The sequence below is a fragment of the Electrona antarctica genome (genome assembly GCF_951216825.1).
Source record: "Electrona antarctica genome assembly, chromosome: 4".
Taxonomy (NCBI): domain Eukaryota; kingdom Metazoa; phylum Chordata; class Actinopteri; order Myctophiformes; family Myctophidae; genus Electrona; species Electrona antarctica.
Genome location: NC_136809.1, coordinates 24,116,122 through 24,138,983, shown reverse-complemented (window position 1 = coordinate 24,138,983; position 22,862 = coordinate 24,116,122). Strand labels below are relative to the sequence as shown.

General features: G+C 43.0%; 1 protein-coding gene across 1 annotated transcript in view; it reads right to left on the bottom strand.

The window, feature by feature from the left end:
- LOC306922484 (voltage-dependent calcium channel gamma-5 subunit-like) overlaps window positions 1-18,332 on the bottom strand; it is a gene marked incomplete at its 3' end in the record, with an annotated part of 34,517 nt that extends 16,185 nt beyond the window's left edge. Inside the window, exons 1-2 of the mRNA XM_079500126.1 lie at window positions 18,272-18,332; window positions 6,036-6,275 (exon numbers count right to left, since the gene is read on the bottom strand). Of these exons, the coding sequence (XP_079356252.1) occupies window positions 6,036-6,231 (196 nt within the window). The 5' untranslated portion in view covers window positions 6,232-6,275; window positions 18,272-18,332. The remainder of the gene's footprint in view (window positions 1-6,035; window positions 6,276-18,271) is intronic.
- Between the last annotated feature and the right edge of the window lie 4,530 nt (window positions 18,333-22,862).

The window sequence follows — 22,862 nt, the reverse complement described above, 5'->3', positions numbered from 1 at the left end:
TGCGCGACATAGTCACAATGCTATAAACTTTATTATTCCAACATAATTATGCTAAAGATGGCGTGTATAGTCAACATGTATTTATATCTATTGAGCTATGCGCTTGGTGGAAACAATACCACACACCATATTTATTTTTCCGTTTCGAGAAATAAAGTCAGACATCGTTATTTCTGCAAACCGCATATAACAAATATAACATCTAAAACAACATTTAGTTTATGTAAGTTTGTAATGTAAGTTTGCCTACATGTGGAAGGCTAGTTGGAATGCAAATGACAATTTGAACAGCTTGAACAATGCCCGTCTCCAGCCGGGAGGGAGGTGTGAAAAGCACTGCTTGTGGGGGAGAAAGGGTGAGGGCTCTAAGAGCGGTCCCACGGACCGAAAAAGAGCAGACATTTTAGTAGAATTATGTCTAAAATCATATTTCCAAAACGTTTCAGATGAAAAAAAAAACAGAGATGGTTTGAATCGAACATTTAGAAAAAGTCATGCAAGGGGAACTTTCTCAGGACTTCATGGGCAAAGAAAATCCACTTCAAAATTTCAAAATCGGTCAGCCTGACCGCTCCGACGCATTTCACAGTAGTTACACAGTTTCACACAAGCCCCCAGGACAGGGAGCGATGTACTGTATGAAGCAACGCTGGTAGCTAGTGCACATTTAGGCCCACATCCGGGTGGCACGACCAATGGGCTCGACTCATGGCATGTAGTTTGTGACATGACGTAGGACGTATAAAGGCGCTGGATGAGAAACTTTCATTTTTTCTTTTCTTTTAACAACACAATGTATTTCCAAGGAACAGCCCAGGAGAAGATTTTAGCACCTTGTCCGTTAACACACTTTGTGTGTCCGTTAACACACTTGCACACATGACTAGAAGTTAAATTCCAGCAACTGGTCTACAGTATGTGTTCAATTAACACCACAGACCCAGAGGTGGATTAAGTGATGATGTGAGTGAAAGCCTGGGGCTACTGTGTACTGTATCTTTGCGTGCGTGCGTGCGTGCGTGCGTGCGTGCGTGCGTGCGTGCGTGCGTGCGTGCGTGCGTGCGTGCGTGCGTGAGTGTGTGTGTGGGAGAGGGGGAGGCGGGGTATTAGGATGTCTGCACATGTAACTAATTGCAGTTGCAATCTGTATAGAGATCTTTGTCACGGTAACTATTCAGATATGATCCCATGGTGGGAAGCATTGTGCTAAAATCTTCTCCAGTAGCTCCACAATCTTATTAGCTTTAGCATTAGCTCATTTAACCACTTTCAACTTTCAACGATCCACAGAGGCACGATGATGAAGATCCTTAAAGGGCCACTTCGCCCCTTTTGCAACCAGATCTTATTTGAATGATGTTTGGGAGACCAGATGTTTTATGTTGGTAAATAGATATTTTAGTATTTCAAAGTATCTGTGATGTCATGGACACTGGTCTCACTGCTGGATTGCTACAATGACCATAATGCTTTGCTGCACTCACCCCACCTGGTGGAGAGGGCTGTCTTACTGAGACAACATGTAGTCCAGGAAGGAAGTGAGACCAGTGTCCATGACATCACTGGCACTTTGAAATACTACAAGGTAGGCCATCAATGGACGAGAGCAGGATCTTGGCCTCACTATAACACCAAGGAGGTCAATACGACACCCCACATAGTCCTGACAGACCTGGACTACGCGGACGACATCAGCCTGCTCTCCGACCACGTGGAATAAGCTCAGGAGCTCCTGAACAGAGTGGAATCAAACTGTGTCAAGGTTGGCCAATGGCTGAATGCCAAAAAAACAGAAGATCAGCTATTTTCACTATTCATTGTATAACAATTAAGATTAGACCACATACTAAATGAGACTGAAGTCCCCAGAACCACGGTAGAGCAATGAAGCAGCCGTCGCCTGGTCAAATCTGAGAATGCAATACTTCTGCATTTGAAACGCTACTACTCCGCATGCTTCTATCGTCTGCCCCGCCCATAAACGCTAGTGCGTCTGCTCATAACTCTGTGGACCCGCCCCATTGGCCTCAATGTTGAGGTCCAGGTGCAAGACAAACAGAAATATCAAAAATCTGCACACTGGTGATGCTGAAAAAGCTCCTCTAAAGTTTATTGCTGCTCGTCAATGTTTCAATCTTAAGTTAATATTAATCTTTATCAGGACATATCAGGACAAGTTTGGAGACAATTAACTGGTCTGCTGTGGGAATGCAAATGCACAAGCACATACCACGTTCCTGATTCTAGTTGTGACTTGTGAGATGAGATACACGTAATGTACGTAAAAACGTAAAATGTTAACACAGGGGAGTTAGAGAAGACAGGAGGTAAGGGCAGAGGGTAAGACACTTTAGTGCTCTCTCTCTCCCCTCCTCTCTATCACGACAACCCCCTTGCTCTCACACAAAGACTGCACACTGTGGCCTTTGGCAGCAGCAGCTTGGAATTAATTGACTGAACACGTTGTATCCTTGCTGCCAGTCAACCATAATTGAATTAATGTAAGGTTAGGTCTCTGGGGTTTGCTGGGATCCCTGTGCTTGTAAATTAAGTTGTTAGAGGATCAGTGTGGAAATGGCTTCCCCGAATCCATTTAGCTGTGTCTACTCTGCCAGCCTCCCACAGAGTATGAACTCCACTACCCCAGTCTATCAAATACATTTTGAAGGGGGGGAAAAAAGTACATACGTACAAATGTTCACATTGATAAGTGACTCAATTAGATGTAACTTAAAAAATGTTTTCCTAAATTGAAAGGAGAAATGGTTAAGTTGTTTCAAAATAAAGTTTGACAATGTCAGTATAACAATGTTGCATAATGTTGATTATGCTTCCTCTTTATCACATCAAATATAAATAATTTAGACATTTATTGTAGATCTTGCCTGCCCCAAATCATCAGTCAGTGTTACCAGAACTACAACAGCTCCTGTCCTACCAAATGTGACTTGATGCTTCTAGTTCTAGGTGCCTCTGATCCTTATTACTGACTCCCTACTTGTTACAGCCTTGTTATATTATGCTCCTGCATTGCTGACTCAGTTATGCCCCCTTATTGCTGACTCCCTAGTACTAGGGAGGCATCTCAAAGATGGTCCTTGACTGAAATGTTGCTAGTTAATAAAAATGAAATGTACTGTATATTGAGCAAGTGAAGACAGGCATGCAGGTGTTTTTTTTGAGTGGTGCAACCACTCCTATACGGAGCTTTGTGTGTCTCTGGCTGGCTGGCTGGCTGGGTCTGTCCGACCACGAAAATAGCGTTTGGTTGGTTTTCATCACCAAGTGTCACCGGCCCGATCCCCTGGGCGCGTTCCTTGTGTTACCGTGTGGGGGTCCCTGGGGGTCCCCGGAACATCCAGACCCCCAGGGACCCCCACACAGTAACACACAATAACTCTGGCCTTGTTCCTGTGGGTCTGGAAGTTCCGGGGACGCCCTGTTTTTTCGTACAGTACAGTAGAGGGACCCCCCTGGGGACCCCCACACGGTAACTCTGTCATTTCTCAACCGTTTCGGACACGGGGCGGCTCCCCGGAACCGGGCCGGCACCCTGGGCTCGTTCATGTGGGTCTGGACGTTCCGGGGACCCCCTGGGGACCCCCACATGGAGTTGCACCACTCACTTCAGACGGGTGTGATTTCACTCTTCAACTTAAAAATAGGACATGATGACACAAAGTTGGGAATGAATCGAGACAGCCAATTGTACGAATAGACGCACGACTAACCACGAATGGTCATGGATTCACAAATTGCCTCTCACTTGATGTCACACTAGATATTGAAGTAATTGGGTAGTTCAGTCTGAAGAGTGCTTGCCTTTGAATTGCAAGGTTCAATCCCGGGCACTACCATACAAGCTCAGCAAATGAGTAAAGGCATAGCAAATTAAATGAGTAGTGAGTACTCTGAGCTGACGGTAGGTGTGGCACTACATCTCATTCAATCTCCTTGGCCCAGGGCCTTGTAAGCTATAGCAGTGTTGCTTTTGACAGCAAATTTTGATTTAGTTGTAGTAGTCCTCTGAAAAAAAATCCATTTAGTTTTAGTCATCTGAAATGTTTTAGTCTTAGTCTAGTTTTAGAAATGTATTTTTGGCAGGCCTTGATGGTGTCGTAATGCCTGATTTTACACATGGTTGCATGCTGAAAATAGCCAATCTAGTTGTGAGCTTGTAGATCTGCTATTTTCAAAACACAGCAACTGAGCGCAACAAAACATAGAACGACTTGTCTTTTAGTTCTACTGGATTTTATTTTCCACTAGTCCTTCCCTATAACATTTTGTAGTGATTATTTGTTGACAAAATTGTCAATATATTTAGTCTTAGTTTTAGTCATCATAGCTTAGTTTTTATTTAGTGTTTATTTAGTTTTCATCAGTGAAAAAAGCTAGTCGACGAACATTTTGTGTCATAGTTTTAGTCGACAAAATCAACACTTTGCTTGTAATGGGGAAAGATGCCCTTGTTGCTCGGCAGACTAATAATGAAACCGTTGAGTAAAAAATATGAAACTGGCATAAATAAATAAGAAGAAACACAAATGCCCTCCAAGAGTCCTATTGTCTTGGCACTTTACTTCACAGATCCTACGCAGTACACAGAAACAGATTGATGTCCAAGCAATGATTCCAGTTTGAGGGTATACTTTGTTGAATAAAGTTTGATGCAGTTGAAATTAATTTACCATGTAATATAATTGTGTTTAGCAATTCTCTGTTTTCCTGAGTCCTTTCTGTCTGCTGATAGGAACCAGTTCCATCGAATTACTGCACCTGAGTGACCTTATACACACCCAGTGCTGCCACCAATTGTTCAAAAATAATATGCCAACCTAACCAATAATATAGCACCATCATATTGGCTCCTACAAGCACTTTAATCAACGACCCCCTTTCTGAAACATTACTTCTGTCACTCCCCGACATTCTCTGAATGCCTTGTGTTTGCCTACATGAATGTACTGTAGACAGATGTTGCATACGTCAACAAAGCCTATAACTAATAGCTATAGCAACTTCCATTCATCACCAACACCCAATGAACTCAAAGTCAGCATTGATGTAACGGCATAGCATGATAGTGCACAGTGGGCTTTTCTGGGTCAAACACTGAGCCAGAACTGTTAAGTGGTCCATAAGGTCACTCAATTGACCCAACAACACATGTTATCCCATTAGTCCTTCCACTTATCTGCATGGTGGAACATATCTGCTGCTACCAAATCCTAACCGAATATACCATGTTCACCAAGACTGGACACAATGTCAGGGGTGGAACAATAATATAAGTGGAGCGATCGTCAACTGCAGCAAAGATGTCACATGCACATGGAATGACTGAATGAACCCTGGCAGAATAATACATCTGCGATCACATTAAGCAAATACCTTTGCTTCAGAATCAAGACAACAACAGAGGAGGCAGGCATTTTGAACTTATTAAAGATTTGATGTCACTCTAGAGGGATAAAGAAAGTGAAAAAGTCAAGGTTGATAAGCCTAAAGGTGGCCTCGCCTATAGCTGAAAAAATAAATCTGCTCCTCCCACAATCAGACGGCTAATCACCACTGTGTCCATACCGTGGGAACGGCACACGGTGTATGCAAAATTCCGTTGTAGCCAACCACAGCAAGTCGCCTCTGTTTTCAAATGGTGGGGGGGGGGCAAGTCGGCAAAACCAGTTTCTGTATCAGATACTGTAGATTTACTAGGTCAAAGAATCTCTGTCAAATATAAGGTCCAAAGACAACTGCTGCCACAGATACCTGAACATCCTGGCCAAAACAAATGTAATGAAGAATAATGCCATTGAAAAGTGAGTCAACCTGAAAATGTTTTTTTTTTCTCGATTTGAGCACAGTGTATTTACTACTTCGCTGGGAAAGCGAGCAAGAGTCAGTGTGTGACAATGATATACGCATAAACAATAGTGGACTGTCAACTTGGTGAGTTGAATGTCAGTTTCTGGTTTCATGACATCTGCTATTGGCACGAAAATCCTCCAAACTACTCTATGCCCCAAACTCACCAGCCTGGAAGCAGACCCTCCAGAGGCCAGAGTGGAGCGACGTGCGGATCTCTGTGCTCTGGTTGAGGGGGAGGATGACGCCCTCCTCCAGGTAGAGCCAGTAGTCTGTGCTGACAGCGATCCCCAGCAGGCCCAGGCCGCACACGGCGAACACGCTGCTTAGCAACGTCAGCGTCTTCCTGCCACATACGCTCATACCACAGTCTCAACAGCAGGGGGCGCCGGTGGCAGAAAGAGGAGCTGGGAGGATAAGGAGAGAGACAGAAAAAAGAAAACTTTGAATTCTGAGCTCTAAGGTGAATGGAGGAAATGAGATTGGTCAGCTGCCGTACCTTGTCAAACCAAAATGACGCTCCAGAGTCCTGATGTCAGAGTTACAGACCTGTTCAATGTTCAGCTCAAGCTGTTTTTGCTGAAGCAAACAGAGCAACAGCCATTCAAATCCGTGCAAAACCGTCCAAGAAAAGAAATCGCCCCCAAAGTACAAAGTCTTCACCTGGCTCAGTAGCCTACCTAGGACCGTGTGTGATGCATGTGTGTGTGTGTGTGTGTGTGTGTGCGTGTGTGCGTGCGTGCGTGCGTGCGTGCGTGCGTGTCAGGGGCGCAGATAGCATTTTATAACTGGGGGGGACATATTTGGGGGCTATAATGAGGAGGGGGGATCTGCCCCCCACTTTTGCGCATAATTACGCAGACTTTCCGCGTTTTTTTGCGGATTTCATGGCAAAACACTGCCAACACAGCAAAACACATGCAGCCACGGTACATGGCTTTTTTGGGGGGGATAATCCCCCCTCCTCATTAAACTGAGGGGGTCGACCCCCCCCCCCCCCCCCGCCCCCTATCTGTGTGTGTGTGTGTGTGTGTGTGTGTGTGTGTGTGTGTGTGTGTGCGTGCGTGCGTGCGTGCGTGCGTGCGTGCGTGCGTGCGTGCGTGCGTGCGTGCTGTATGTTTTTATCGGAATAAAGAGTTTCTCTGCAGTTTGTAACTTTGTATACAGGCCAGAAGTTGAATAGCTGCAGAGTTTGCAACCAAAGCCAAGCTGCACATTATAAATTGAACATGTTGATGATGACAGGCGTGTGAAGTCAATATGCTAATAGGCTTTGTGTCAAGTCCACCTCAAGGCCCTGGACGTTTGTTCAATGAGATGCCAATGGAAACAAACCATAGTGCTTTATGGGGTTTAAATCCTCTTAGCAGACCTTGTATTGAACTGTACTTTCCTGTGCCTTTACCTTAACTTTTTTGCAAACTGTTAATAAAGTATTCAATCAATCAATCAATCAATCAGTCAATCAATCAAGAGTGTAATTAAAGTGGTTGACCTTTGCAGGTATAACGTAACATGACATCACATGAAATGTTTTATAGCTTTTCTGGCACACTTCATGTGTTCACTCATTGAATCATCATCAGTGTGAAAGCACGGGGTATTACTGATGGGATGGATGCCCAACATAATGGTATAGTGTAATTACCAGTGGTGTAAAGTAACTACCGGTAAGTACATTTACTCAGAATGTTTCCAATTTTCAATTACCCAGGTCAGAAGTCAGGCATAAGCAATCAATCAGAATTCAGCTCAGTGCAATGGACCAGCATTAATGAGGAACAAGAACTGAGCCCAAATCATTAAACCGCAGGTAGTCCCTTGTTGTGGTACAATTCAAAATAAGCATCTAAGCATTGTTTATTGTTTATTTGAGATCCCCCATTAGTGACTGCCTCAGCAGTGCCAGTGACTATTCTTTCTGTGGTCAAGCATTGACTTACAATGTTCTTATGGTATCCCAGCAGGATGGTTGCCTCTAAATGTATATCCACACTGAGCGGTCCACTTGGGCAGGTGGTAGCCAACCCACTGAAAAACTCATGTTGCTATATCAGTAGTGCTCAAAATTATGTGTATTTGGCCACCCCATGCCAAAATATGTTGTTTCAGAAGCAACGTTTTGAGTTAAAAATGTTAGCTTTAATATATTCAAAGATTTGCACACATTTTCAAGATCTACAAGGTCATACAAGCTCACCCAGCTTGTAGATCTGCTATTTTTGAGAAGTCAACCCTAAAATATGCACTAAAATTTGAAATTACACAAATGCTTTCCCGGTTTTAATTGGTTAAAAGGGTTTCATTACAGTTCAGTCACACAATACAGTTAGATGTCATGTCCAGATCAACATGCAGTGATTAAGCAAGCATGTTTTCAGTGTAGTGAGAGTGATGACAATGTGATAATGTACAGTGTAAAAGTGTTGATGTGACTCTATGAGGGTGTAATAGCGGACCCGTTTTGAGCTTTTAGACTGAAGAGACTTGCAGAAAGGATCATTAGAGTTTAAGTGTGATAGTCTATTGCAGCTCTGTGACAGGGCTACAGTGACAAGACTCGGAGTGAGGACTCGGAGGCAGGGAGTCACCCTGACCCATGACAGTAAAAATAGAGATGAAAACCAGTTGTTGGTTTCCAAGAGAACAGCAGACAACAGTGTGTGTGTGTGTGTGTGTGTGTGTGTGTGTGTGTGTGTGTGTGTGTGTGTGTGTGTGTGTGTGTGTGCGTGCGTGCGTGCGTGCGTGCGTGCGTGCGTGCGTGCGTGCGTGCGTGCGTGCGTGCGTGCGTGCGTGCGTGCGATAGCCAAAAATTGTCATAAATTGGCATACAACCTTCTCCACATGCAACTCTACTGATTCTTCTAAACAGAAATGTGATCTCAACCATCCTATACTGAATTCCATCAACGTTTGAGATTGAAATGGGTAAATGACAGGTAAATATAAAATATAACTTTTACACTCAATTCCAGACCTGTATGTCACATAGAGGTCTGATTTACTCCTTTCAATGAATGACCAAATCAAAACCTGTCATTGCAGTCTCAATACATTCAGCTGCCACACACACTGTTTGCACTATTATGTGCCCAGGGAAGATGATGACAACATGAATGAAAACATCTCTTCGATTTAAAACTATGCAAACTACCACATATTAACATAATAAATCCCAATCCATAACAGATGAGTGTGCAACATTTCAGTAATCATATACACCAGACAGCTCATTTTAACAACACTTTAACAACATTTCAAGTCTTTGTCATGATCCTTCAAAAGTGTATTAAAGGGTTTTAAAATGAAAATCCACTCCAGTATGCTATGCCATGTGTTTTTCTCTTGTGTTCTAAGCTTCTTCAGATGCAATGGAAAAATGCCTTATTCTAGCCAGCAGATGGTTCTTTGCCTGTCAATCATCGCTCCTGCTCCGCCCCCCCCAGGGGCTGAAGCATTCTGTATTTAAGTCCGACGTCATTTTGTAGTCCTACGTTACGTCCGGGTCCAAGTGGCACCACCTCCCATCCACACCTCATTGTAAATAGAATATCTAAACGCGTGAATCTTTTTACATTGATGTTATTTTTCAGAAAGGAAGCCATTGAGGGTTAAAATGGGTCTTAATGCTTCCAACTTGAGTAGAATTATTAATGTTCTGTACAAGTGGCCATGACAAAGAAAATATATGATGTGGAGACAATAAAGACTATTATTATCATTATTATTGAAGGTGGTAACAGTCCATTTGCTCAGTACAATGTTTCGGGGGCATATTTAGAATGTGTGCAGGGTTGAGTATGTTGAATCTAGTTTGCATTCATGAGGATTTAGTTGACACAATGAAAGAAAATGGTGATAGTATTCAGTGTGGGGCAGACGGCCTGTCAGCCAGATTTGGGAGACCAGTAGCTTTGTTGTTGCAAGGAAAACCGTGGTCTCAGATTTAGTCCGACGGAGACGGACACAGTATAACTATGGGGACACAAAAGCGACACAAAAGTAGGACCCGGAAGTATCTCTGGAGGGGGCGCTCACGTCACGGCTAAAATACTGAATAGGGTGGGGCAGGGAAGAGAGGGGGCAGGATTTGTGGACCGTTACATCACTGTCTTTTCGCCGTTTTGCCGTGAGCTTCGTCAGGTGCTATGTGCGGACTGCCACGCTGGAGGCGTGGCAGTCCGCTCTCTAGTTTATATATAACTCTATGGTTCAGACACAGCATGGATCTCTGTTGGCATGGCTGTTTAAACTGGTTCCCATATGGTTGCTAAGGGTTACCAGAGAATGTCCTGTCAAATGTGGACAGGCAATACGCTGTCTGGATAGGAAGTCAGTTGTTGACGACTGTTGCCTGCTAGGACAGGGTATACTGCCTCGGGACAGCTGTAACCCATTGCAGGAATGACATGATACTGCAAGTTGTTGAGTGTTGGACACAGCTGTGCCACCCCGCCTGGACCCAATGTTTTATCCTTTTGAGAGTAAGCCCCTCAGGGCATGTGCATATACGTACACATGCTTGTATACAGAGACATGCACACATGTGCGGTGCGCACGCACGCACGCACGCACGCACGCACGCACGCACGCGCGCACAAATCACATGCTCACACATTAAAACATACATCAAAACCTGTTTCTCTCCGTGCAGGCACATTCTCCTCATTAGCAGTGTGTCACTATTAAAAGTATTTTTAGAGCTTAATGTCTGGATTTATTGCATTTGCAATAAGGCACAACAATGTACTGTATACAGATTCATTTTGTGCAATATTGGTTTGAATCTATTCTATTACTGTCTATTGTAGTTTCAAATGTCATTCATTCATTCATTCATTCATTCATTCATTCATTCATTCATTCATTCGTTGTTTTCCCCCATATTTTTGTTTACTGTCCAAGTCCTTGTTCATTGCTCTGAGCTGTCGGGGAAAAACTCTTCTTGAGCACCAAAACAAGGGCTTTGTCAGTCAACGGTCCGCTTGCGGCCTGTTGCCCGTCATTCGTCATCGTTTTTGCTCTTTTCAAGTATCTACTGTTGTAAATGTCCAGCAGGGACAGGATGGAGCTCATGTGGTGCGCTTAGCCAAACACACAACCTTCTGTAGAACTGCCAGATCCCGGGAATGGCTATTTTCATATCATACAGTGATGGCCCCCTCAGGATGCTCTGGGTGCTCTGGGTGCTCTGGGTGCTCACCCTCAGGATGCTCTGGGTGCTAGCTGAGTATAATTACTTCAGGATTTGTCCTTAACTGAAAAGAAGGGTCTCCCTTCTTTTCCACAGACTCAGGTCAGGTCAAAACCCATTCAGCCAAAGGTTTTTACCTCTGGGGGTAACCGTTATGCAAGTTGGACTATACAAGTTGTACACATTAACACCCCGATCGCCCAGGACGAAGTTCACCGTCCTTATTAGTAACACCCAGCACCCAGGACGAAGTTTTATCAAAAAGACGGAGGTTATTGATATCAAAACCGATCGCATCGCTCCACAGCCTGGGAGCGCCTGTTGCGCAACATTCGATGTTGCGTAACAGTGGGACGTCATCGAAAATGTTCCCCCCCTGTTTTGCTGACGAGACCGAAAATCTTAATACGTTAATAACTCTTGATCTAAATCATTAGACGGCCCACCGCGGTCCCGTCGCTAGTCGCGGTAGATTTAATCATACCTCCCGTTGTTGTCGATCGGCTCTAGAGTGTTTTGGCTACATTTAGCTGCTATAGCCACATCCGGGATAACATCCGGTCCGTCTGTAAAAGTGCTCCACTACTATAAATCGCCGGGCGCTATGATTTGAGCCACTATGTGATCAGATTTTCTAAAAGGCTGAATGAGTCACCAGATACTGTGGGACATGTGACATGTGACATTGGCATGATTTTCTGAGGTTCATTCTGTCTCCCAAAACAATAGCGGCGTGATTTGTGTGCTTATTTTGTACAACAGACCACAGAAAATCCACTGATTGTTCAAAGTTCAGGTTTTTTGGGTGCAATTGTGGTCAGAAAACCTTATTTTGTAATCTGTTTATTTCATCATGTAGGCCTACAGTAGCAACAACATAGCTCTTTACCAACTATATAGCTTGTGTGTGGATGAATTTAAACACCCACGCATATCATAGAATCAAGCTCCCTTGGTAGATAAAAAGGACAGCAAAATATGGATAAGCATTCCAAGTCACGATCGCACGTCGTTTGAGCTAAACCAATCTTTGATGAAACAATCCTCCTCTGGATTTCTCCATCTCCTCTTTGTGTTCAGAATACTGAGAAGTGATCTGCTGGTGATATGACACCATGTTCAGAAACACACATTATATTATGGTTTAACAACAACCCTGATTAAACCATTAAAACAGGGGAAGTAGCCTATCTGTGTCACTTTATGGAACATTATTTTTAAATCTTGAAAGTGTTGAAATGTTGATCTTTTTTTAACACAAATCTTCTCTTCTGGGGGTCCCTGGGGCACAAACCATTTCCAAATGGGGTCCGCAGCCAAATACATAATATTGTTTTGAGGGTCCTTGTCATGAAAAAGTTTGATAGTGGTTTATAAGGCATTTATAGAATCAGTTTCAGGTCTAAATGGTTTAATATTATGCCATACAGTATATGTCATATGCTACATATTTCTCTCCAAATTAATTACAAGAAAGCAAATGAACCCAGTGGTCTGGGAGGCATGTTTCTCACTCCCCTATAACATTGAGTTGTGAAGCATTCTGCATCAGAATACATCTGGGCACCATAATGTCAGATCATCTTAATGCGATGGGACAGCTCTGGCTCTAAGCCAGAGGCTTTCATGCTGCTCCAAAGGCATTTCCCTGATGGCTCAGAGCAAATGAGTGTTGGCTTACTCCTCTACTCTGCATTCCTTCACAGAGTCTAATGAGCTGTGTGTAGGTGGAGAGCTTACAAAGCAGCTGCCACAATGTATACAATAGCTTTAGAACAGGTATGGTAACAAATGGCCTGGTCAGTGACTTGGATCAAATATCACTATCAAGTATGGAATCAAATTCCAAATCTTGTTTGATGGTCCACAAAATATAGATTAGCGTTACACATTTCCTCTACACAAAGCATTTTTTTTGCCTTTGTTATGAGGACAAGTCTGCTCTCTAAGCAACTATTGGAAGCAACGCAACAAGAGGTCTCTGAATTAGGCAAGCGTGAATGGGTTTACCAAAGTAATACCAAATGGTAAATGGTGCATTTATATAGCGCCTTTATCCAAGGGGCTTTACATTGATTGTGCATTACATTCACCCATTCACACACACATTCATACACCGATGGCGGCGGAAACCATGCAAGGCACATCAGGAGCATCCAGCCACTCTACCCCTGAGCCACTGCATGCCGCCTCCAAAATACTTTTCTCAAGGACACTTTCACACTTTTGCCAAGAGGAGCCAGGAATCGAACCTGGAACCTTCGGATTCCAAGACGGGCTGCTCTACACCTCCTGAGCCACTATGTGATCAGATTTTCTAAAAGGCTGAATGAGTCACCAGATACTGTGGGACATGTGACATGTTGGTAAAAGTTTGGCATGATTTTCTGAGGTTCGTTCTGTCTCCCAAAACAATAGCGGCTTGATTTGAGTGCTTATTTTGTAATCTGTTTATTTCATCATGTAGCAACAACATAGCTCTTTGCGAACTATATAGCTTGTGGATGAATTTAAACACCCACGCATATCACAGAATCGAGCTCCCTTGGTAGATAAAAAGGACAGCAAAATATGGATAAGCATTCCAAGTCACGATCGCACGTCATTTGAGCTAAACCAATTTTTTATGAAACAATCCTCCTCTGAATTTCTCCATCTCCTCTTTGTGTTCAGAATACTGAGAAGTGATCTGCTGGTGATATGACACCATGTTCAGAAACACACATTATATTATGGTTCAACAACCCTGATTAAACCATTAAAACAGGGGAAGTATCTGTGTCATTTTAGATTTTAGCTATAGTAACATACGTTTTTTTCAGAAACCTCTGATTAGTAACTCTCAAAAATAGCAGTACAAGTGCCACTGTCACTGCCGCCACCAAAGTAAAGTGGAGTATAGGTGATCCAGGACATGAAAAGCGGCATTAGTTTAATTGTTGATGGGGCAACACATTCCCACATATTATGCACACACAGTGAAAATCACTAGGTAATAAAGGAATGGATAGGAACCCACCAGTTGCATTTGATTTGCACTTTCATATACAAAAACATGATATAAACTAGAAAAAGTGCCCTTCTGGGCACAGGTCTCCACCAGGAGGATAGGAGTGTGTGTGATGTTTGGCAAAATGTTTAGGAGTAATATAAACATGATGTTTTGTTTGTTTGTTTGTTTCTTGCAACAATTTTCTTTAAGGAAATGCAGAGCCAGATCACTCATAGCATCTCTGAGGATAGAATTCTGGATGAGCAGGACATGTGCAGCATTTTGTACAAAACGGGCTACTCCTGAAAACTTTGGAAGGCAATCTTAGCTAATCAGTGTAGAATCTGAGAAATCCAACAGGCTTGTCTTGATCACATGACTACAGAGATCATGTGTACCGATTTGCGTGAGATTTGGATGAAATCTGTGCGACTAACAAACAATGTGTTTTGCAGAAATCGGCCTCATGGTGGCGCTATAACCGGCAGATGTGGAGGGATGCAGGGAAAATGTTTTTCCATGGCCTCTAGGGAGTGCGCATACATACGTTGTATACCGACCGATGCAGTTATAGGTAAAAACAGGAATTGGCCTGTTATAGCACCACCGTGAGGCTGATTTGGGAACAAAAATTGTGGCATGTCGTCCTCGGCCTAGTGGAAATGTGTGTGTATAATTGGAAATTGGACACTGTGTTTGTGATTTGTGGCATTTTGTTCGAAACGGACCAATCATGTGAGCTTTGGAAGCCAATCTTAGCCAATCAGGATGGAAGATGGGAAATTGTGCAGATCTGTGTTGATCACATGACTATGGAGATAGTGTATACCGAATTGTGTGATGTATGGATAAAATGTGTACGAGTTATCTACAGAAATACGTTTTGCCTAGATCGGCCTCATGGTGGCGCTATAATAGGCCGTTGAGGAATATTTGGGGCAGAGGTTCGTCGTTGTCATCCAGGGAGTGTGTGTGCACAGTTTGGCATGGATCGGGCCAACGGTGCCGGAGATTAGCTGATAACGGACGGACGGACGGACGGAAGGACGGACGGACGGATGGACGGACGGACACACGGACGGAGTGCAAAACATACTCTCTCCCCATGCCTTCGGCCTGGTGGAGACAATAAACTGATATAAGATGTGCCTGCAGAGGTAGTTACTGCAATGAACTATGCATGCTGTAAGCACAAGGAGTCTATACACACAGAGAAATAAAGCATACATTGCAAAAAAAACAAAAACATAATACGAGTAGTTCCTTTCTGCATTGTCAATTATTTAAACTTGCACCATCCTACTTAAAAGAACCGTCACCTGCTAACTGGGGACTATAGCTACTGTATACACACACATACTGCAGAGAGAGTCAGAAAGAGACGGAGAGAGAGAGAGAGAGAGAGAGAGAGAGAGAGAGAGAGAGAGAGAGAGAGAGAGAGAGAGAGAGAGAGAGAGAGAGAGAGAGAGAGAGAAATGATTCCTTGCTATGAGCATAGTGGAAGAAATACAATACATTCAATATCCATAACCATGGCTGGCCGATTCTCCAATACAAAATATAGTAATACACATCACTTGTATAAAAACTAAGGGAGTCATCCTTGGTTAAATCTTTCACTACAGTATAGTATTACTGTACACAGCACATTCATACTCCCTCATGTGTATCTAAAATGTGTATGAAGACTGAAGAGTTGTCAGCAAAACATTACAGAGAAGGAGCTCAGACAACATGACAGTACAGGTTGTTCAATGTTGGCTGTGATGTTGAAGTGGGAGACTATAGCATTTCACTCTGTTGAGATATATGTGTTGTTGAGAAAGACCCATGTACAAAGTAAAACATTAAACATCACAAAATGCAGAGTAGTGGGTCCCAAAAGTTGTGGAAAATATTATATGTATATGTGCCCACTCCATTGTTTCATTGGGTTTGAGGGATAATTACGTATTGGCATTAAGCCATTTCCATCCTCCATCACATTTGGCGTTTATTAGGCCGATTGTGTTTACTGTAATAGATAGTGTTGGGTGCTGGCACATATGCACACATGGCATCAACGCATGGTGTTGTGTGCTGGCACACTATACACTCTGTCTTTCTTTGTATCATTCATTTTTTAAGAGCCTGCCCAGGGACTACAGATGAAATTTAGCTTTGGCTAACTCTGGCCCATTTACATTGAGATGAAAACTGACATGTTGATTAATGAGCTTTGTCCCTGTCAAATAAAAATAAAAATAAATAAATTGCAAAGGTTTTGTTACAGCTTCATGCATCTCAAATAGCTCAGTAAATTAACTTTCCCACTTTTCCATTTGATTTAAATTCACATAAATCAAGTTAAATTATGACCGGCGCTCTTTTTCTGTAGCAATTGGATCTTTTAACTGTCCCATATTATAAAATAGATTAGTAGCTAATTCAATTAATAGCCTCGGTTGTTGTCTCCACCAGGCCGAAGGCATGGGGAGAGAGTATGTTTTGCACTCCGTCCGTCCGTCCGTCCGTGTGTCCGTGTGTCCGTCCGTCCGTGTGTCCGTGTGTCCGTCCGTCTGTGAACAGCTAATCTCCGGCACCGTTAACCCGGTCGATGCCAAATTTTGCACACACACTCCCTGGATGCCAACGATGAACCTCTGCCCCAACATTTCCAGAATGGCCTGTTATAGCGCCACCAGGAGGCCGCTTTGTGCAAAACAAGTTTTTGGACAGTACACCTACATATTTTGTCCAAACATCACGCAAATTGGTACACAGTCTCTCTAGAGCCATTCAACAAAACGGGTGTTTCAGATTTCTCAGACTCCATCCTGATTGGCTAAGATTGGCTTCCAAAGTTTGCAGGAGTGCTCGGTTTCAAACAAAATGCTGCAAATCATGAACACATCATGTGATTTCCGTGAAATTGTGCACGCACATTCCCACTAGGCAGAGGAAGAAATGCGCCATGAACATTTTCAACTCAGCCTCATGGTGGCGCTATAACTGGCCGAAAAGTGTTTTTACCTCTAACTGCACGGATCTGTGAATAACTTTGTATGCCAACTCCCTAGAGGCCAAGGAAAAACCTTTGCCTGGAATGTTTCACATCTGCTCTTTATAGCGCCACCAGGAGGCCAACATATGTAAAACACATTTTCTAATATTACTCCTTCAGATTGTATCCAAATTTCACGCAAATCGGTACACATGCTCTCCATAGTCATGTGATCAAGACGGGTTTGTTTGATTTCTCATAATCCACCCTCATTGGCTACGATTGGCTCCTAAACTTTTCAGGAGTAGCCCGCTTTGTACCCGTTTTGTACAAATCGCCACAACTACTCAACGCAGCGTCCGATTGTGGTGAAACTGTGCATGCATATTCCCACTAGGCTTTGGAAGAAATGCCACTTGACCGTTTTCAAATCAGCCTCATGGTGGCGCTACAACAGGCCAAGCCGCGACACACACACACACACACACACACACACACACACACACACACACACACACACGTTTATATTGCTCCTAAACATTTTGCCAAACATCACACACACACACTCCTATCCTCCTGGTGGAGACTTCTGGCACTTTTTCTAGTTGGCTCTCATCTGAACGTCATGAAAGTCGCTGTCCATGGTGCTGATCGTCTGAAACCGACCGTGCTAATTTGTTAGCTGGAAAACAAATCATTACACACATACTACTCCCTACCCTACATCTTTACCATATGTTCTTATTTACTAAATTACTACGCTATCCCACTATCTCTCACTTTAACTCAGGTGAAAGCACTTAGCCTGATAGTTTTCTCCTCACAAATTGAAGCTTTTGCTCCCGGTTTCTCATGACAGCTACAGAAATAAGTTTGGCTCTGCGTGGGCACTGCCACTGTTCATTAAAAAATAAAAAACCTTATGGAGCATAATTCGTGAAGCTTTATTCCGTAGTATGGTGTTGCCTGCCCAAAAAATTGGCCACACCCTCCAGGATGGAGTATAGGCTATAAATACATCTCTAGCCTAAACCTATAGTCTTGACCAAACCTAGTATAATCTGTGGAATTAAAACCAGACACAAACAACAGCAACCGACCAACCGAACCAGAATTATGCGGTAGCCTATAAACTGCCTTAAAACAAACAAAACGAAATAAGGAAACAAACTAAATTAACTGGTCTAAACAAACAGGAGGAAAGCAAAGACGTGTATACGGTTGTGATGTTTACCTTCACGAAGAATTCTCGTGGAGAAACGCGCTGCTCGTCTGTCGTCCTGGTCCTGCTCTTGTGCTGCGCGTTGTGTCTCCACTCCAGGCTCCAGTAGCTGCCTGTGTGAGTGTGTGTGGCGCGCGCTGTGCCAAAAGAGCGATCAAGGCGCCGCGCACGTGGCACAGTCTCAAACTTTACCTCTCGTGCTTCCAGGTGCGACCAGGGATGGATGGATGGATGGATGGATGGATGGATGGATAGATGGATAGATGGATAGATAGATAGATGGATAGATATAGATAGCATAAATGAACTCATTTACATAGTCTCCAAATGTCTTTGGAAAAAAAGGACGAAGCAGTCCATTAGGACTTGGTCCTTTATTGTTATTGTTAGTTTTTTTTCTTCTCCTTCCGCCAAAAATACCAGTTCTGGCTGAACCGTGCAGTCGGTTTTCGCAAAACTTGGAAATATGGTAGAGGGCCATGCCAAACGGTGAGGATGCCAAAGGGCCAAAGGGTGGCACTAAAGCACTCAATTGAAAATGCAAACTTTGAAAGCGCATAGCTCATGAACCGTTTGACCGTCGGCAATGAAACCTCAACACACATATGCGTCTCCTCATACTGAAGTTTCGTGCTCTTACTTTTGACCTCTGACCTCTAGATCACCCGCCATTTTGAATTATATGGAAATCAGTTAAAATGCATCTCCTCCCTGGATCTTTGATCAAAATGCACGAAAATATTCTACACGTGAACTTTGGACCTATACGGACATGGGAAAGTATAGTACATTTTTGAAGTGAAAAAATATACATGCAGCGTCATATGCTTATGAAACTTTACAGTATGGTAGCACAATCTATGGACCATTATCTGAAATCCCAGTTGAAGATAAGTTTGTACGTGAAAACATGAACAGCGAACACACTGTAGTAATGAATAATGGACCAGGACACAATTGTCATCACAAACACTGAATGATTCAAGTTAACAATAGAACAACTGATTGTGTCTGGATAGCACAGTAGGTAGAGCTACCGCCTTTGGAGCACAAGGTCATGGGTTCAAATCTGGGCACTGCCAACTCAGTGTATGACGATTAGCTTGGTTTGGTGCTGCAAGTTTGCTGGAATTCCTGGGAACTGATGGTAGGTGTGGTGTTAATTTATTATACCCCACTACAATTACAGCATTTGCTATAGCTTTAGTAATCGTTCATGAGGATTTTATTGTGAATACAAAAATGGTTACAAAGCTCAGTACAGTACAGTACAGTACAGTACAGTACAGTACAGTACAGTACAGTACAGTACAGTACAGTACAGTACAGTACAGTACAGTACAGTACAACCTCTTATAAGCACCAGGGCCAGATTTGCATTGCGTTGAGCACAAAGCTGCAAACATGTCTTTGTAGTTTGCACTTAAGATTCAGTAAGCCTTTCTACAAACACCTGCAAATGAAAAATGCATTATAAAACATTTTCTGCTGCAATTTAGAAACGCGTAGGCCCTGAAATATTGTGCATCCTTGTTTTGTTTTTATGTCCGGAGACTCCTGTCCAGGACAGGATTCAGGCGTGCCCCCTCGGGGGACGTGGCTCAGATCTGAACCCATTTGATTTGGCGTTCGAACTCGCAACCTTCTGCATGAAAGGCATAATGCTCTATAAAGGCAGTGAGTGAGTGAGTATTACATAATACAGAGATGTGCTTGAGAACTTCACATGTCCTGCTATTGGCAATTCAGTAGATTGTCAGTGTATGGTCAGAAACAGAACACCATCAGTGAGAAAGGGTGGCATTTGCCCGGTGTTATTAAGTTAATTAATTGGCTGAATAGATAGTTACTCTGCTGGACACTTCTTTTCAGTATCAAAGCAGTAGAATTAGCAAGGCTAATGAGTGAATAAAACATGCAGGGAAAACTTCAGGAAAAGCTCAGGAAAGTGTAAAGAGTTGGAATGGCACATCTGTAACTGGAGCGGCATGCATTCCCAACGGGCATCGCTCCCAGTGGGCATCACTCCCAGTGGGCATCACTCCCAGTGGGCATCGCTCCCAGTGGGCATCCCATGCAGCAGCGAACATTGGCCTAGTCTACCAATAAAACGCCATGGTACTGATCTAGACCGCCCTCCAAGTATTATGAGGATGCACAAAGTACTCTGTCGGGTACAATTAACAGTTGAAAAATGGGTACAATGTATTGCATAAAAGGAGGAGCATGCATTCCCAATGGCCATCCGTCTAATATTGTCTAAATACCATACTTTGACATTTAGTGTGGTGTTATCACTGTTTTCAGAATAAGAGTGACATGAAAACATCTGCTCTAAAGCATTGAGGCAATCGCTTTGTGCACGTGATTACACAACATGACTATATATACTGTATAGTCTGTTATGTAAAATTGTCTGCACCATTTACCATTTTGCCCAGAGACCTTGTGTAAATCGTTACAAGGATGTTTACACGTGGTATACTGGCAACACCACTCCCTCTTGTTTCACTTGAGGTCACAACACTGTCCATAATAAACGATATGGTGGTGTTTACCTTAAAGTTCACCCCAAGCCTTGCAGATGCTATGTTGCTAAGGCACCGTGACTGTGTGTGTGTGTGTGTGTGTGCGTGCGTGCGTGCGTGCGTGCGTGCGTGCGTGCGTGCGGCCAGTGAACTGAAACATTTTTGAATAAAGGCTCACACACCAGCTGGGTCCACCGTCCACAGTTCACATAATCCCAGGTTTTTTTTCTACTTGAAGAAAGATGGTTGATCTGCAAACGAGTGGAAGAATACAGCAGGTCTTTAGCAAGAATATCTGAATAAAGGAATAAAAGCAGATCAGTATTTTTAATGTTATTCAATTAATATAGTATTAATATAGGCTAGACAACTTAAGCTTTCAAATGGAGTCTCTGCTTCTCTTTTCATATATTTTTTAGTATATACTGTATCTATCAAACGAATTAAAGGTCATGAGGGAACGCCACTACTATCTCATTATTTACAATAATGCACTGCAGTGACCTGATCCCCAAAGAGGAACATACCATTTGAGCAGGATAGGGGGGATACAAGTGTTGGGGGAAATTATACATTGTGAAATCTGTCATTACAATAATTTAATACTATACAGAGTATGATCCAAGAAATCCAGATTATATGACGTACTGTTCAAGAGTTATAGACCAAAACGTGAAGCGACCTGAAGCTACCAAGCTCTACCTATTGGGAGTGTGCTCGCAACCGGCCTTCACACCGATTGGATGCTGCATTCATTTTGTGCTAAATGGATGCTCGCACACACTTTGAAAGGCAATCGTTGCCTTTCAAATCTGAAAATTAGACCCGTCTGAACTGAGTGTTGCTGTCTGTGTGTGTGTGCACGGCGCGCGTGCATGTGTGCGCGCTGCAGTGGTCAATGGCTCTGTGTGTGTTAGGCTACTCAACAGTGACACCTTAGGTCACTGTGTGGTATTTCCATACTCACGCGGACATGGAGACATACATAGGGACCCACATTGCTGTTCCTTGGAGTGGCTAGCACCACTCAGACTCACAGTTTTATCACCCTCTCACTCTCTTAATACTGTTCATCCACTTAAAATTATGTTATGGTCCTTTTGCTTTATGGTCCAGTGTACTGCATATTGCACAGCAAACATTTAAGTAAACATTTAGTTGGCCAATAAAATAATCTCTTAGATTATAGACATTGTTTGTTTACTAACGATATGGAGATGGGGAGACCCCAAGCCCCCAGAGCGGCTGGGAAACGTTGAAGCTGCCCAACCCCTACTGACCAACGTTGGAACCCCAGGTGGGCGGTTTTGCTCGTGCATGCAGCACAACTGTGCACGAGCAAAAGAACGCGCAGCTGGGATTTAACACAGAGCGCTCGTTCATGAATCGATTCAGGTGCGTTCAGGCGAATCAGCACTTCCGCAAAATCGAGAAAATGTGGAAGTATGTCAGTGAGCAACCTCCATGGGAATGAATAGTGGGGGCGGGGCTGTCCGCTCTCTAGTTTATAGATAACTATATGGGAGACCCCTCTTACTGGGGGGAAAGAAAAAAAACCTATATAAATGATTATGGAATACAGATCTATAGTTTAACAATTTCATTTTTTTACACAATAGAATAACAAAGCACCACCTGCCTAACCACAGATGTGGTTTTTCTGTTTCTTTTTTTTTCTCTCTTTTTTATTTGCATTATCATACATTAGGTACAAATAACACTATTGATTACAGGGTTAAGTAGCTCAGACTCATTTCATGGGTGTCAGGCTGAGGTTAGAGACGAAAACGAACATACACCATTTGCAAAATACAATATATTCTTTCTTTGTCTATGCAGATATCTAAATCATTTATATACAGTATACAGGGATAAACAATGTTGTTTGGTTTGTAAATAAACAAGATGGATTGATTAATAGATTATGTGTGTAATGTATGGGTTAAGAGAGTGTCATCTAAACACAGATACAGTATGTCAATATGATGAGATGCATATGTAGCTAACAACATGTACTGTATGTAAAAATAAGCAAAAGTTGAAGTGAAGCAAAAACAGAGGAATAAATCAGAATC